The sequence below is a fragment of the Lactuca sativa genome, chromosome 6, assembly GCF_002870075.4.
Source record: "Lactuca sativa cultivar Salinas chromosome 6, Lsat_Salinas_v11, whole genome shotgun sequence".
Classification (NCBI taxonomy): domain Eukaryota; kingdom Viridiplantae; phylum Streptophyta; class Magnoliopsida; order Asterales; family Asteraceae; genus Lactuca; species Lactuca sativa.
The window spans coordinates 79,685,135-79,702,094 of NC_056628.2; the positions used below are offsets into that span (position 1 = coordinate 79,685,135).

The 16,960-nt window shown below is 38.2% G+C and overlaps 1 protein-coding gene across 1 annotated transcript; it reads left to right on the plus strand.

Annotated features, from left to right (window-relative positions):
- The first annotated feature begins 422 nt into the window (after positions 1–422).
- On the plus strand, positions 423–2,531 carry LOC111903334 (receptor-like protein 46). The gene has a single exon (XM_023899113.3). The coding sequence runs from the start codon at positions 423–425 to the stop codon at positions 2,529–2,531; it is 2,109 nt and encodes a 702-aa protein (XP_023754881.1).
- Positions 2,532–16,960: the final 14,429 nt, after the last annotated feature.

Genomic DNA, 16,960 nt, shown 5'->3' on the forward strand with positions numbered 1-16,960 from the left:
TTAATTTTATTGTTAAGTTTGGTGTCTAATTTAGTATGAACGAAACTTTAGGCTCTAATTCAACATAACATATATACAGAAGAACCGAATAACTAGCTACATCAGAAAGTAAATTGCAAATTGAACAAAAAAAATGATATTTTATGGTCTAATTTAGTCTACAGTTGCTAATTAAAATCAATTTTGATATTTATGTGGTCAAAAATATCAAAGGCTAAAACTAATATAGCATTTATAACATGAGCATTTGTTGAATCAGTCTTTTATAATTTTCAACATTCAAATCCATTGACGTGCAAAATTATACAGAAACAGTCCAACACCGACTGGATTCCTTTCAATACTACCCTGAAGAATCAATCCCTTCGTCAACAGAATTAAACACCACAACGATTAAAAGCAGAGAACCGCCGGAAACCACCATGGCCATCAAAGTAAGCACGCGACTGTTAATGTTATCGACCTTCTTCATACTCACTTCCATTCCGATCACATCCTTCGCTTGCCCTCTTCATCAAAAACAAGCACTTCTCCACTTCAAATCCACCCTCACCACCATCCTCAATTCCAATTCCAGTTCCCCTATAGACTCATGGAATCCCAATTCCGATTGCTGCACATGGGACCGCGTTAAATGCAGCACAACAGCAAACGTCACCGAGCTCCACCTATCTACCATAGTCCCACTGTCTGTTAATCGGGTTTTCTCTGAGATATTGGCTCCAATTTTCCAAATCCAGTCGTTGGAACTACTTGATATCTCGATGAACTTATTGCAAGGAGAAATCCCTGATAGGTTCGGTAATCTCACCCGACTGATTCATCTTGACATGACCCAAAACAGCTTCACGGGTCCAATACCAGCATCGATGCAAAATTTGAGCAGTTTAGAAACCCTTCAGCTTAAAAACAACAAGCTAGCCGGAGAAATCCCAACTTGGTTATTCAATATCACGACTTTGAAGAATTTGTTTATCGGTGGAAGAGGAAGCACCTTGATTTTGAATAACAGAGCAAAGATTGTTCCAAATTGTAGTCTGCAATATATCTCTATGCCTTACTGTGGAATTTCAGGCGAAATTCCTGAATGGATTTCATCACAGAAGGAATTGGCTTTTCTTGATTTGAGTGGGAATCAATTAGAGGGGAAATTCCCAGATTGGCTTGCTGAGTTGGACGTCGGAATCATAATCCTCTCGGATAACAACCTCACCGGATCAATCCCACCTCGCCTATTTGAATCTATAAATTTATCAGTTCTTGCCTTGTCAAGGAACAAATTTTCTAAGGAGTTGCCGGAGAATATAGGAAACGCCAGAGGGCTCGTGATTCTTATGTTATCGGGAAATAATTTTTCGGGTCAAGTTCCAAAGTCGATATCCAAGATTTTCGGGCTAAATATTCTAGATTTGTCTAATAACAGATTTTCCGGCGATAATTTTCCTGTTTTTGGAGAATCACCTTTTCACATGTACTTCGACTTTTCATACAACGATTTTTCCGGTAAAGTCCCATTGACTTTGTCTTCCTTTTTACGAGTTCTTAATTTGGGTGGGAATAAGTTTTCCGGCGACCTGCCGTCTAATTTGACTAACATGGACCGCCTTGAAATTCTCGATCTTCACAACAATGATATTACGGGGAATTTTCAAGATGTCCTCCCTCAAATCCCGAATTTGCAAGTTCTAAGCTTAAGAAACAATTCGCTTGAAGGATTTATTCCAAGAACAATCTCCAACCTCACTTCTCTTCGGATTCTAGATCTCTCCGGGAACAACCTAACCGGAAACATTCCACCGGAAATTTCAAGCCTTGAAAAAATGATCGAAACTCCGCCCATGGAAACATTATTTGATGCTGTACTCATCTATGGCTTAAGAAGTGACGATTTACGGAATGCCAATGAGTTTCAAGACTTGATTTTTAACTGGAAAAACTCTTTTCGAGGTCTGTCTAGGCGCAACCTAAACATCTACTCTTTGTTGGACTTATCCGATAACAGAATCTCCGGTGAAATTCCGGCATCGTTGGGCAATCTCAAAGGTCTAAAGTTGCTCAATATTTCCCATAACAGCATCTCCGGGAAAATTCCAACGTCTTTTGGCAATTTGGAGGGGATAGAGACCTTGGATTTGTCACACAATGAAATTTCTGGTTTGATTCCTCAATCACTAGCAAAGTTGGATGAACTTGCGATCCTAGATGTAAGCAACAACATGCTCAGTGGTAAGATTCCTTTGGGTGGGCAAATGAACACGATGAACGACTTGAGGTATTTTGCAAACAACAGTGGATTATGCGGAATGCAGATTATGATTAAATGTCCTGAGGACATCATACCAACAGATGGAAGTGAGGAGGAAGAGGAGAAACAATCATGGATTTTGTGGGAGGGAGCTTGGGTTGGTTTTCCCATCGGTTTCTTCATAACAATCTTGATCATGGGCTATTATCTCAACTTTTTACTGCTAAATTTTGGTGAAATGTTTTACGATTCTCAGTTTCGCCATCTACCCATTGGTGAATTTTAATACTCAAAAGTATAAGTTAAAAAGGAGACTTAACAAAAGCCGAATCAATTATTGTTAGTATCATAAATGGATTAAAGAGTAATTTATGAGTAGAGTATAGTTGTTTTTTTTTTCTATTTTAAAAAGATAATTTATAGTTTGGTTATGAACAATTATTTTTTTTCAAATATTTTTTAAGGGTTACAGATTAGTCATAATTTATACGAAGTTAATTAGAATGTGAAAACAATGGAACATAGTGTAACCTCATTCAAAATTAGCATAATATATTTAATATTTTAAATATATGTACCATATACTTATCTATTTATGAACACAAATATCATAAAATGCAACCGATAGCATTTCATTTAATTTTTTAAATTACTAAACTTTTTAATTGTATCCAATTAACCTAAAAGCAATATTTTGTGGTTTTACTTTACCATTAGTCACGATTTTTATTGAGACTAATCGGTTTTCATACCTTACATGGACTTCATGATATAAAATGAAATAGAAAATTCAACACATCAATTTTTAACCCTAACATATACGACTTTCCTTTCCCCCATTGTTTACAAATTCATATGTCGTTTTCTTGAGATCAAACAAAGCAAAAAGAGAGTATAGGAGCCAAGTTTATGAGAGTTTTTCAAATCAATCAAAGAAAAAGTTGAAGTTTGGGATTCCATCATTGCTTTGAGGTTCATATTTTGTTCTTGTGTTATACTCGATTTTCGGGTGTACCTGCAGAAAAGACAAAAGCATTTGATATCTTATTAGGGTTTGCCTAAAAATATATTTTCTAGGATCTTTTATAGTTTAGTTCTTTTGCTATATAAGTCAGAATGTCCTCAAATGTGAGATTCTTAACAATATATGTTACTATGAAATAGTATGAATATGTGTTTGCACCAAAAACCCCTTACCATCTGGATTGGGGTAGTTATCTCCATAAGTGATGTTATTTTGTGGGAATAGGATATATTTAGTTTGACTCATTTTTTTAAAATATTGACTGAGAATTGATGTAAAAACTTTTATTATTCTATTAAAAAAACTCTTTAACTGATTGTTTACAATGTTGAAGTTTGATGATGATATAAAAATAATAATAGACTCGGCGTGTATTTTGAAAATTTTTGTTGGATCATGATGTGTATTCAAAATATAAAACCAGCATAACAATAGAAATAATTAAAGAAAACATCATGCTCAAGCCATTGTATCTATGTTCATGAATTTAAGCAACAAAAAAATAAACTACAAGAGGGCTTAATGTTTATACCTTTTACGATGATCAAAAAGCAAATCAAAGAGGATCCAAAGTAGAAGCATATTATGTTGATGAAAATCAATTTCATACACAAAATAGATAACCAACAAGAAACTACGTTTATGAACACGCTCTCTATGACAACTTTCATAGAGAAAGTTATTGAATACAATGCAGAAGACTAACTATCAAAAACCTTAGCATTGCAGGAATACTAGGTCCAACTCGTGATGAGCAATCCCTAAGAATCAGGGAGTCTTCTTGCATATAAGGAAACATTATCTTCTTTGAAATTAGATCAGATCCCTATCACAAAGTATTCAAATAACATTCTTGAGAAAAAAAATTACCTGAATGAGATGGAGAAGTGGAAGATATAAGAACACAAAGACTCTACTTTTTTGTGTACACATTCATATTGAATGAGAAAGAGGAAGGTGTGATTTTGGAATATACAAAACTTTATAAGCAAGATGATTTTTTAGTATAATTTCAAGTGATCTTTTTTATGTTGTTACTATAATTTACAATGTATGTGTGATCAATTGATATTATCAAAAGTTATACTTTGTTGTTCAATGATTATATATATATATATATATATATATATATATATATATATATATATATATATATATATATATATATATATATATATATGAAAAAGTTGCAAAAATGATACCTATGGTATACAGTTTTTCTGAGGTTAAGTCCAAACCTCAACTTTTTTGGTTTTGTGGTCTTTTTGGTCATGTTTCTATGTGGATTTGGTCTCCATTAAAGTTAAAATGACTAACATGACATTTTAATTTGTTTTTTTACTTTTCATATAAACTCTATCTTTTATTTTAATACAAATGTAATAAAAAAATAAAGTAGGACCTCTCTCTCTCTCTCTCTCTCTCTCTCTTGATCGTCTAAAAAAATGCACATAAACACATACTTTAGTGCAAACCAATCTTAATCAGATCCAATTAGCATTTACTTTCTTTCCTTCTCTTCCATTTTCGGGACACTTTTACAACGATCTTCAAAATATAAGTTTTACAAGCCAACAATTGGTAGTGCTTTATGGAATTGCTTTATGAAGTTTCTTGGGTATTATATGCTTTATGAAGTTTCTAGGTTTTCTCAAATCTTAGGAATGGAACCACTTTACAAGACTTGTGGGGAAACAAATTCAGATGAAAATGGGTTTCAAAAAAGAAGATATTCGTCATTCTCGTCTTTTGAAAGAAGATATTTAACATTATTGTCTTTGGAAATGGGTTTGGATGTCGGTATTTGGTAAGAGGACAACACCCAAATCGTGACCTCTCATTTCCCCAACCCTAGTTCGTATCTTTCACCCTTTGAATCTGTTACCTTCAGTAGCCTTCGCCTTCACTGTCTCACAATATTCCTTCTCTGTTTGCAATGGAAATTGGAAACACATGATGCACGACTGATGGTGTGTTGACATAGTTGATCATGGTATTTATGAAGGCTTCAAAATCCCCTTCGCCAATAGTCGTACTCCATCAGAGAAGGGGTAACAATGGTATTTTTGAAAAAGAGGAAACATTGTCGGGTCCATTGTATTTTTGAAAAGCAGCAGACCACATGTATCCACTATTTCAGTGTGTGTTTGAACCATATTGTGACATCCCCAATTTCTCGGCCAGAAAAGACCGATTTGTTTATGCTTGTTTTTTTTTAAATCAGAGTAATCTTTTAAAGAAAACAGTTGCGAAATTTGTTCCCAAAATATGATAAAGATTTATCAAATCATTTCTTTAAAGAAATGTATTTTCATTATATAACAAAATCTCAGGATGTCATGTTCCGATACAGACACATAAGCATAAACAGAACTTACATTATTTACACTAAAGATTTTACATCTCCTTTAATCTCTCCATGAAATATATTTCGTATCGATACCTATGATACAAAGGAAACTGAGTGGGTCAGGCTCCCAAGCCTGGTGAGCATATAGGGTTTTCATCCCACAATGTTATATCATATATTTATAAATATAGAACATTCAAACTTGTACAATTTCACCATATAAAGGTAACTCGTATCCCACCCCATCGATCCTCACAATGACACGATCTAAACTCTCGTATCTAAAATTTTCCTCTTTACACGATCCCTACTCATTGATCTAAAACTATCCTCTTCACCCGATACATACTCACGGATCTAAAACTAACCTTTTCACCTGATCCATACTCACGAATCTAAAACTAAACTTCACCTGATCCATACTCACGGATCTAAAACTAACCTTTTCCCCTGATCCATATCTCACGGATCTAAAACTACCTGATCCATACTCACGAATCTCTAACTAACCTCCTGATCTGATCCATACTCTCGGATCAATAATTGTACCCAATCCATACTCCCGGAATAGGAATAATTAACTATACCTTAATCCTGATCTGATCCATACTCCCGGATCAATAACTGTGCACAATCCATACTCCCGGACTAGGGACAATTAACTTAGTCTTAATCCATACTCCCAGACTAATAACAAGTTTTATCTCTTTACCTGATCCATACTCCCGGATCTAAAACTAACCTCTTAGTCTAATCCATACTCACGGATCTAAAACTAACCTCTTGATCTCATTATCCAACTCATCCTTTTATCACACACCAACTATCTCATCTACCTATGTTCTACCCAACATATTTGTAGATATAAAATATATATACAGTTTAACTCATTTAAAAACTATATAAAACATCCATTCCACACTCATCTCAAATAAACAACAATATGTAAACACATAGCACGTATTTTATAACAAATACTTCATATTTATGTGTTAGAAGAAAGTATCCACACACTCACTTAATCAGAAAATGATCGGGCAACGCCTCGTGTCTTAAAAAAATCTTTTGCGATGAAACCGGGATGTTTTTGTGACATCCCCATTTTTCACTGCCAGAAAAGACCGATTTTGTTTATGCTTTATAAAAATCAGAGTACTTCTTTTAATAAAAATGTTGCAGAATTTGTTCCCAGAAAAATATGATAAATACGTTATCAAAACATTTTCGAAGAAACGTATTTTATTTATTTTAAAACGTTTGGGATGTCATCGTCAATACAGGAACATAAGCATAAACGGAACTTACATTTATTTACACTAGTGATCTAAATCTCTTTAATCTCTCCGTGTAATGTCACTTCGTATCGACACCTGTGATATAAATAAACTGAGTGGGTTAGGTTGGGAAACCTGGTGGGTACATAGGGTTTTCAACCCACAATAATATAATTATTATGTTTAAACAATCAAACAATAAACCCAATTACCCATCCCCATTATCTTCTTTACTCTTAAGGATTTATCCTAAGAGTCATCTATCCTGCAATCGTTTATTCCGAAGTTCCTTACTTCCAAGGTTATAGGACTGGCACTAAATCCATAGCTGCCAATGCTCGTTCGTAAAGCACTAATTCCATAGCTGCTATAGTTTATTCATCAGGTACTAAATCCATAGCTACCAGTGTTTATCTAATAGGTACTAAGTCCATAGCTATCAATTCCTATCAGGTACTAAGTCCATAGTTACCAGTGTTTGTCCAATAGGCACTAAGTCCATAGCTGTCAGTGTTATTTATTAGGCACTAAGTCCATAGTTGCTTATGTTTACTCACATCATCTTTTCTCTCTCATCGTTCATCTACCCATGTCATCCCCCAACATATTTGTATATATAAAATACGTATACAGTTTAAATCATTTAAAACATGTATAAAAACGTTCATCCAGCATAAGCAGCAAGTACTCAGATAATATGCACACATAGCATGTAATTTATATAAAATACTTCATATCGATGCGTAAGATGAAAGTAACTATGCACTCACCTGAGTAGGTGATGACTCGGTACTTGGACATCACCTCGTTACTGTTAAAACAATTTCCCTCGGACAAAACCTAGTATCATTACCACTAGAGTTTAGTCTAACGTTAACCGCGACTATTTAATAGTCTAGCTATTATTACTATTATATAAGCGTTAGGAAACACTCTTATATAACTCATAATAATAGCCCAAATACTCATTATAAGTTCCTAATAAAGTTACTATATTAAAACATAAACTATATTAAAGATAGCATAGGTACAGCTCACTTACAGCGGGTTTTTCTCAAAACTGGGCTTTGCTAGAGCAGCGTTTCCGAGCCGAAAGGCTCTTTTCTCGGGACTTCGGGAGCCTCGGGGCTTCCTTCGGGTGCTAGGGGGTTTACCTAGACTTTAGGGGGCTAAAGAGAGGTTCTAGAGAGAGAAAGAAGTGTTTGGAAGGTGTGAGAAATGGAGAAACCCGGCACTTCTATTTATAGGGTGAAATCCTGACGGACTCGCCGAGTCGGTTCACTGACTCGCCGAGTCAGTTCCACGTGTCATCATCTGATGGCTTTCCTTGGAGAGAAAGCAATGGCTGTGATCGCGCCACGTCACCCAATATCGCGTATCAGCCTTCAAACTTAGAAAAATCATAACTCTCGCATACGAGCTCCGTTTTCGATGTTCTTTTTTTCAGTGCGTAGGTAAAATCAATATGTAACGATCGTCTTCCGAGGTATAAATTTATTTAAATTCTCAAGTTTTATTTTGGGCTATTATAGAATTATATATGAGAGTGGGCCTTTTGTTTTGGGCCAAGTTATAGCCTGACCATAAGCCGTACGCGGGGCGTAACCCGTTGTATGCTGGGCGTAATGGCTAAATGAAATACGGGAAGGAGAGGCGTACGCGCAGCGTACCATAGTGTACGCCCAGCGTATGCGGCCAGAGGAAAAACCCTAATTTTAGGGTTTGAGACGTATTTAAACCCCATTATAGGCCCCCCTTTGGCCCCTCACTTATCATTCACCCCAGAGAAACCCTAGTTCGTCCCCTTTGCTCCTTGCTTGTGTGTGTTTGATCTTTGAGCTTATTTTTGTGAAGAAGGAGAAGAGAAGTGGAAGAAGGAGAACTTGAGTACCTTGAGCTCATAGATCTGGGATCATTCCTTCATTCGGCATTCAAAAGAGGTATAAAGCTTCCAACTTTCCTCTTGTAAGTTTAGATCTAGGAGTTTTTCGAAGTTTGGACCTTTTAGGTCCAAAGGAGGGACCTTTATCTTACAACTTCGTCTTTGGAGCTTGGGATTGCTATCCTTGAAGCTCAAGTGTCCCCATAGCAGTAAAGTTTCGATCTTTGAGGCTTATATGGAACCATGCATGAGATCTAGTTGGTTTTATGGAAGTAGAATGTTATTTGTGAGAGTTTGAGCCTTTATGAGACTTGTAAGCCATCAAGTAAGCAACTTTATGGCTTAAGTCATTGAATAAGCTTAGGATCTGGATTTGTATCTTCTAGATCGGATTATTAAGCACTTAATGAGATGTTGGCTTAACAGGGCTGTACGCTGGGCGTACAAGGAAGTACGCGCCGCGTACAAGCCAGCAGCCAGTACGCTTAGCGTACCTTGGTGTACACCCCGCGTACGCTACCAGTTTGGGCTTCGAGTGTTGGGCCTCGGTGTAGGCTGGGTTTCAGGCTTAGGGTCCTTGGGCCTTTATGGCCCATCAGAATTCAGTTGCTAAGGACCAAGGATTTAGTATTGGGCTTGAGTAAGGCCCAATAAAAGGGTTCTAGACCCAATATAGCAAATTGGGCCATTAGTGGGCCTATAGTGGGGCCATAGATGGACTTAGAAGGAATTGAGGTTTTGGGCCATGTTGTGTCCCACACCATAGTAGGGGTAAAATGGTCATTTTACCCATAGAAGAATCCCTATTCTGATTTAGTATTTATTTCCCATTATAGCTGGGAAGCAGTCGGAGCAGCCGTCAGGGATTTCTCATTCAGACAGGGTTTATGGATTATGTGTTCCGGGCTACGACCCGATACAGTATGCAGTTTATGTGTTCATGCTAGTTGATATGTTTATGCTATGCTATGTTATTCTCAGTCAGTTTCCAGATTTCGGTCCGATGCAGTTAGCTCCGGACTTCGGTCTGATGCAGGGGACAAGGTCCCAGTCAGTTCCGGACTTCGGTCCGATGCAGTTTTCGGACTTCGGTCCGATGCAGAGGGCAAGGCCTTGGTTAGTTCCGGACTTCGATCCGATGTAGTTTTCGGACTTCGTTCTGAAATAGTGGGCAAGGCCCAGTATGTGTTTATATGTTATTGTATGGTATGTGGTAGTTTGGGGGAGCTCACTAAGCTTTGTGCTTACAGTTTTAGTTTTGGTTTCAAGTACTTCCGCAAGTAAAGGGAAGAGCTTGGGTTGATGGCATCACACACACCACAGCTTCAGTTTGTCGTGTGAGTTGTTTTAGCTTTTCATAGCTGTGATTTGATACAGTCTTGATACAGTTTCCTCGTAATACTTTGCTATTGTTTTGAGATATTGACGTACGAGTTTTACTTTATGATATTAACATGGTGTTTCTAGTGATTATTAAACAAAAAATTTTGGGTCGTATTTTTGGACGTTACACAATATCTACAACTTTCATTTAGACTCCATTGGCTAATTCTCGACCGATCTCAAAATTAACAGTAGGAGGCGTTTAGACTGCTAAATGACCGTGAAGAATTTGTAACTCCTTCATACGGAATCCGTTTTCGTCCATCTTTTTATCGTTCATTTCCTATTAATGAGATCTTCAACTCTCATTTAGGTCGCATAAGCCAAAAACCGCTCGAACTAAAATTCGAGTTTCGGGTCGTGCACTGCTAAGTCGAATCTTAGAAAAATCATAACTTCTTCATACGAAGTCAGATTTGGGCGTTCTTTTTATGGATTTTCTCATTTTAACATACTCTATGACTTTCATTTAGATCACTAAGGCTAAAAATCACTCCATCATAAATTTACTATTTACGCTTCCCGATGTCGTGTCGGTTTTGCCGTAAAACTTCGACGGGCCATAACTTCTTCGTTATAACTCGGATTTCGGAGTTCTTTATATGTATGGAAACCTTGAGACATATTCTACAACTTGGTTAAGACTATTTATTATAAATAATCTTTTTCCGAAAAGTATTTTTCGACACTTATTGTCTCTAAATTGACTAGCCCGGATTTACGGGCGTTACAATTATCCCCCCCTTAGGATGATTACGTCCCGGAATCATCAACGAAACAGAGCTCGTATAATGACTCAATACATCATCTCTTAATCCTAGGTAATAATTATAACTTCTATATTCCTTCAAGTCTATCTCTTAGACTTATTGACTGTAAGCAGTACTTGATCGTGCACCTGCTCTCTACCTTAGGTTAGACTCCAAATTATGACCTATCATCATGTGATGCACGTTTAGACTCAGGTCTCTTAGATTTAAATTCTAAAACAGACTATGCATTCCTTCATGTTTTAATGTGATATAATCACACTTCAACACGTAACATTTCTAGCTACCAACTTCTTTAACAACGAGCGCGATACTTCTATTGATCGCTTTGATTTCAATTGTTTGTTTTAAGTCGGACGCTACATCAAACTTGGTTCTCTAAACCACGTAACCTACTCATCGTAGTCGTACTTAATGTGATATGACCACTAGGGTCGGGATAACAACAATTTTTCTTAGTCATTACCGAAACAATGGTAACGCCATACTTGAATAAAACGAAATCAATTACTAGTTTCTTGGTAACCTTGTGACTTTCCCTGATCCAAGCGTGAGTCTTGTGCTTCCGGTAGTATATGCATCTACTACCTTTCACACCTACTCATACTCGTCCCAAGTATTGTCTCGCAATTTTCCAAGTCACCATTCAAGAAAATCACATAACAGTTTAACACACCAGATAACAAAACGAAGATTTTATTATTTCTTGAAACTATTACATAGGTGTTCAAGTTCACCCTAGACTATGCCTCTAAGAGGCTACATCATGTGGTTTTATCTCTTAGGCTACCTCGTAACTCGATCTTCGGGTATAGATTCCTTATCCTTGGTTCCTTGCATTGTTTTCTGCTTCATCGAGGATCATGTGGAATGCCCTTGGCCTTGGTGGCGTTTCTGGTCTTGCTGCTTTATTTTTTTTCTCGGGCAGTCTCTGGACATGTGCCCCTTGTGTAAAACCCCGTTTATTTATTAAATAAATAAATAAATAAATGAATGAAGGACTCATAGCCCTAGAATAAACAATTGTTTATGAAGGGTGTTGGGTTCGAGGAGTTAATTGCCACATTTTTAGAAGTCGGGGGTTAAAAGCATGAGTTTGGGACTCATTTTATAAATATTTATGAAGATAGGGGCTCTGTGGTAGTTACCGAGAATTTTTTTTAAAAGAAATGAGGTGGAGGGGCTGAATATGTTATAATTAAGACATTGGGGAACTGTTTGGTAAATTGCGTACCTAACTTATAAAGGGTTTTAGATGGTGGGGTTCAAATGGTAACTTATGGACTGACTGTGAAAGGAATTATGGAAGCAAGGGTTAAAATGTAAATTCTGGATTTAAATTGTAAAGATTTATGGAAGCTGGGGGCTGAAGGGTAAATATTGGATCAATGTTGAAAAGAGTTTTTGAGGTTAAGGGCCAAACTCGTCATAATGCTTCAACATTTGATTTAGAACACGGGATTAAACCGTGTCTTCCTTCCCCCTCGTCGCATCTTAAACCCTAAGCATAAAAGACCTATTTCAGCCGCCATCACCTCTCGTGAACCTCACAGCCGCTACCATTCGTCTCCGTCCGATTTCCTATCAGTAAAGGCCACCAATCGGTTGTTCCGCCATCGAACTGCAACCCTCGCCATCAGACGTCGTGGGTCACCAGAAGGGCCACTGAGACTACTGACTGAAGCCGTAATCGCCACTGAGGAGGTCATGTGCGACTCGAGGGTTCTCGGTAGGGGTAGTCGCCTGCCACCTCTTCTTTCCTCTAACCTTCTCGACGTCATTCAGCTCCTGGGATGTTCTATCGTCGTTATTTCATCTCCGATTACCTGATGCTGCCACCCAAAGTGACCACGGTAGATGCGTAACTTATGACCGGGCTTGCGTTCATGTGTTCTACTCGCATGGGCTGAAGTGATGATGGGTTATGGAACGTGAGGAAACGCTGCCACCACCGCGAGGTGGTGGCTGTCGAAGCAAAATTGTCGTTGCTGCCTCCATCTCGTGCCATCGCCACCATGTAGGGCGCCAGGTGGGTGGCTGTGTTGCTGTTCCGGGCAAGAGTGCTTGTGTTTGTTTATTTCAGTGATGTGGAGTTGAGTTTGTATGGCCGGAAACCCAAGAACCGCCACTTCCACCACCGTGAGGTGGTGGCTGCCACCATACACCACTGTGTTTATGTGTGTGTGTGTGTTAGTAGGTATGTGTGTGTTTATTTGAGATTTATTATTGTAAAATGTAATTAGAAATGTGAATAATGGAAAGAAACCCTAACCACCATCGTGAGGTGGTGGCTGCCGCCACCGGCTGCCGTGTTGGGTGGCGGTGTGCTTAGTTGTGTTGGGATTGCTAGTTTAGGGTGATGGTTTTAGCCATATGAACATTCCTATGTGCACATACAAACCCTAATGCTTGGATCTAGGTTTCTCTAATTGAACATACATTGAATCCAAGACTTCTAATGGTAAATCTAGTATAATGACAATAAGAAATCAGAATTAGAAGATTACCTTGAATCACTTGCTTGATCTTCTTATCCTTGGAGCTTTAGAGTCACAAGTGTCACTCCTCTAATGGCTTACAAACACCAACTTAGCAAGAGGATGATTAGAGAGAGAGGGGAGGGGATCAAGAATCGGCCAGGGTTTTTTCTAGAGCATAGTTGCCGATTTACCTTGACCCTTAGAGTCTATTTATACTAGTGAGGCTCCTAGGGTTTCATCCTTAATCCCTAATTGGATAACTTAGGCCCTAAGCAATCCAATACCCTAATGATAAGCCTTGGACGAATTCTAAGCCTATCCTAAATCCCTAGTAACCATCCATCCCTTATCCATAAGGGATTATAGCCCAAAGTACAACTATCATACAATTGACAGTTTATGCCCCTTTATTTAATTAATCTCTTTAGGTCACCAAATTAGTTCCTAATTAATTTATGACTTATATTAATCAAATAACAATATTATTATTCCTTATATTATTCTCATAATATATTAATAATATTTCTTCTCTCATTACAAATCATCCTATCAAGTTGTTATGGTGAAGGCAACCCAAAAGGACCATGCACAACCGGGTCAAATACTTGCCTAATATAGTTGCAGCCTTAGACACTATTCCAACAGTCTCCCACTTGGATAAGTCTAGTGACTATATACACAAGTATAATCCGATTAGCAATTGTAGCTCTCAAAGACGCTGTCAAACTCTGATCTAATCAATCTTGTCCTTTTGATAAGGGATCGTACAGTCCTCTATTTAGATATCATGCTGACAATTCTATGGAACTAATTTGTCCAGCATTTGGTTTCTCAATTTCATATTTATTTGACATTGAACTTAATCGAACACATCAATTCAGTTCTGACCGGGCCCGGCACATAAGTCAAATCAAATCATCGAGTGGCCAAGATATCGCTTTTACCCTCTTAGGATAAAAGTAACAGATAAACTTCGACTTATATGCATTTACTTATTCATTAATCAATTATACACAACAATGCGTTTTATAACATCAAGTTACTGATGCGGTTTCGCATTATCAATGAACAATCAATTAACAAATAACAAACCATATATCTAGGTTTTAAGACTATATGATATTATCGTCTTGCGATCACCCTTTGTTATTACATTCCATAAGGTGATTCCAGCAAGCGCGGGTTTGTTCCAATGCTCAAAACTAGTTCATAAGCACTCATGAACGTTGCATCAAACTTTTGCTATCTAATACCATTTAGACAATCTACACACCAATTCATGACAATCTTCATTCATACCTACTTCCAACATATGAACGATTGTGGACAATTCGAATAATTCGATTTAATAAAATCAATTATTCTGGAAGTCAAAACATGCAAAGTGAAACAATCGTTAAACAATTAACATAAGACCGTAACATCACTCATAAATAATACTCGTTTATTTAATCATCAAATGTTAATTACATTTATCTATTACACGTTTCTAATACTATCTAATCTATACTAATATCATCGTTCAGCCCAATACTCCTAGAATGCTGCAAGTGCTTAACCCTGCTCAGTCCCTTCGTAAGCGGATCTGCTGGGTTATCTTCTGATGATATCCTCTTAACCACAAGTTGTCCTTCTTCTACACGATGTCTAATAAAGTGATATTTTCTGTTGATATGTCGAGATCTACCATGATCCCTCGGTTCCTTGGTCAAGGCAACCACTCCTTCATTATCACAGAAAATATCCATGGGCTCCTTTATGGTAGGTACAACTCCAAGATCACCGATGAAGCTCTTCAACCATATCGCCTCCTTCGACGCTTCGCTCGCTGCAATGTACTCTGATTCACACGTTGAATCAGCTACTATTTCCTGCTTGGAGCTTTTCCAAGTTACTGCTCCTCCATTCAGGGTAAAGACCTAGCCCGAATGCGAACGGTAGTTGTCCCTGTCGGTCTGAAAGCTGGCGTCACTATACCCTCGCACCTTCAAGTCATCACTCCCTCCGAGGACTAAGAATCATTCCTTCGTCCTCCGAAGGTACTTAAGGATATTCTTGACCGCAATCCAATGGGCTCTGCCAGGGATCCCTTGATATCTACTAATCATGCTCAAAGCAAAGGCTACATTAGGGCGAGTACAAGTCATAGCATATATGATTGAGCCAACTGCGGAAGCGTATGGAACTCGGCTCATTATGCTATTTCGGCTTCGGTACTCGGACTTTGAGTCTTACTCAACTTGGCATTACTTTGTATCGGTAATTCTCCCTTCTTCGAGTTTTCCATACTAAAACGTTTTAGTACTTTATCTAAGTAAGTGTTCTGACTAAGTCCTATTAGTCTCTTACTTCGTTCTCTCACTATCCTTATTCCCAGAATATAGGAAGCCTCTCCGAGGTCCTTCATAGCGAATCACTTCCCGAGCCAAGACTTAACCTCCTGCAGTGTCGGGACGTCGTTTCCTATGAGTAGCATGTCGTCGACATACATAACGAGGAAGCTTACTATACTCCTACTGGCTTTGACATATATACACATGATTCATCTTCGCTTCGTACAAATCCAAACTCTTTGACTTTCTCATCAAAGCAAAGATTCCATCTGCGAGAGGCTTGCTTTAGTCCATAAATGGACTTCTCAAGCTTACACACTCTATTTGGATGTTTCGGATCAACAAAACCCTCTGGCTGAGCCATGTAAACATCCTCAGCCAACTTCCCATTAAGGAAAGCGGTTTTGACATCCATTTGCCAAATCTCATAATCATGAAATGCAGCAATTGCTAGCATCACTCTAATAGATTTTATCTTCGCAACTGGTGAGAAGGTCTCATCATAGTCAACTCCGGGAGTTTGAGTAAAGCCCTTCGCAACCAATCGCGCTTTATATGTGTGTACATTTCCATCCACGTCGGTCTTCTTCTTGAAGATCCACTTGCACCCAACGGTCTTACGTCCGGGCACATTATCAACCAAATTCCAAACTTGGTTGTCATACATGGACTGGATCTCGCTGTCCATTGCCTCTTTCCATTTTGCAGACTCCGGGCCTGCCATGACTTCCTTATAGCTATTAGGTTCATCTATATTTATTAGTGTACCATCACTAATATACATGTCCCCTTCGGTAGTAATATGAAAACCATAAAACTGGGGTTGAACTCTAACTCTTTTGGAGCGTCTAAGAGGTAAGGACTCGTCAATCGGTTCAACCGGAGTTTCCTCCTCGGGTTGAGTGCCAGCGGTAGAGGTTCCTTCATCTATCGACTCTTGAATCTCTTCAAGCTTGATTTTCCTCCCACTGTCTCCTTGGCTTATGAGTTCTCTCTCTCGGAAAACTCCTCTCCTCGCAACAAAGACAACATTGTCCTTCGGTCTATAGAAGAGATATCCAAAGGATTTCTGCGGGTAGCTGATGAAAATGCATCGATCACTACGAGGTTCGAGCTTGTCGTGAGTATCTCGTCTTACGAAAGCCTCGCAACCCCAAACCTTGATATGTGCTAACGAGGGAGCTTTCCCTGTCCACATCTCGTGAGGTGTTTTGGCAAC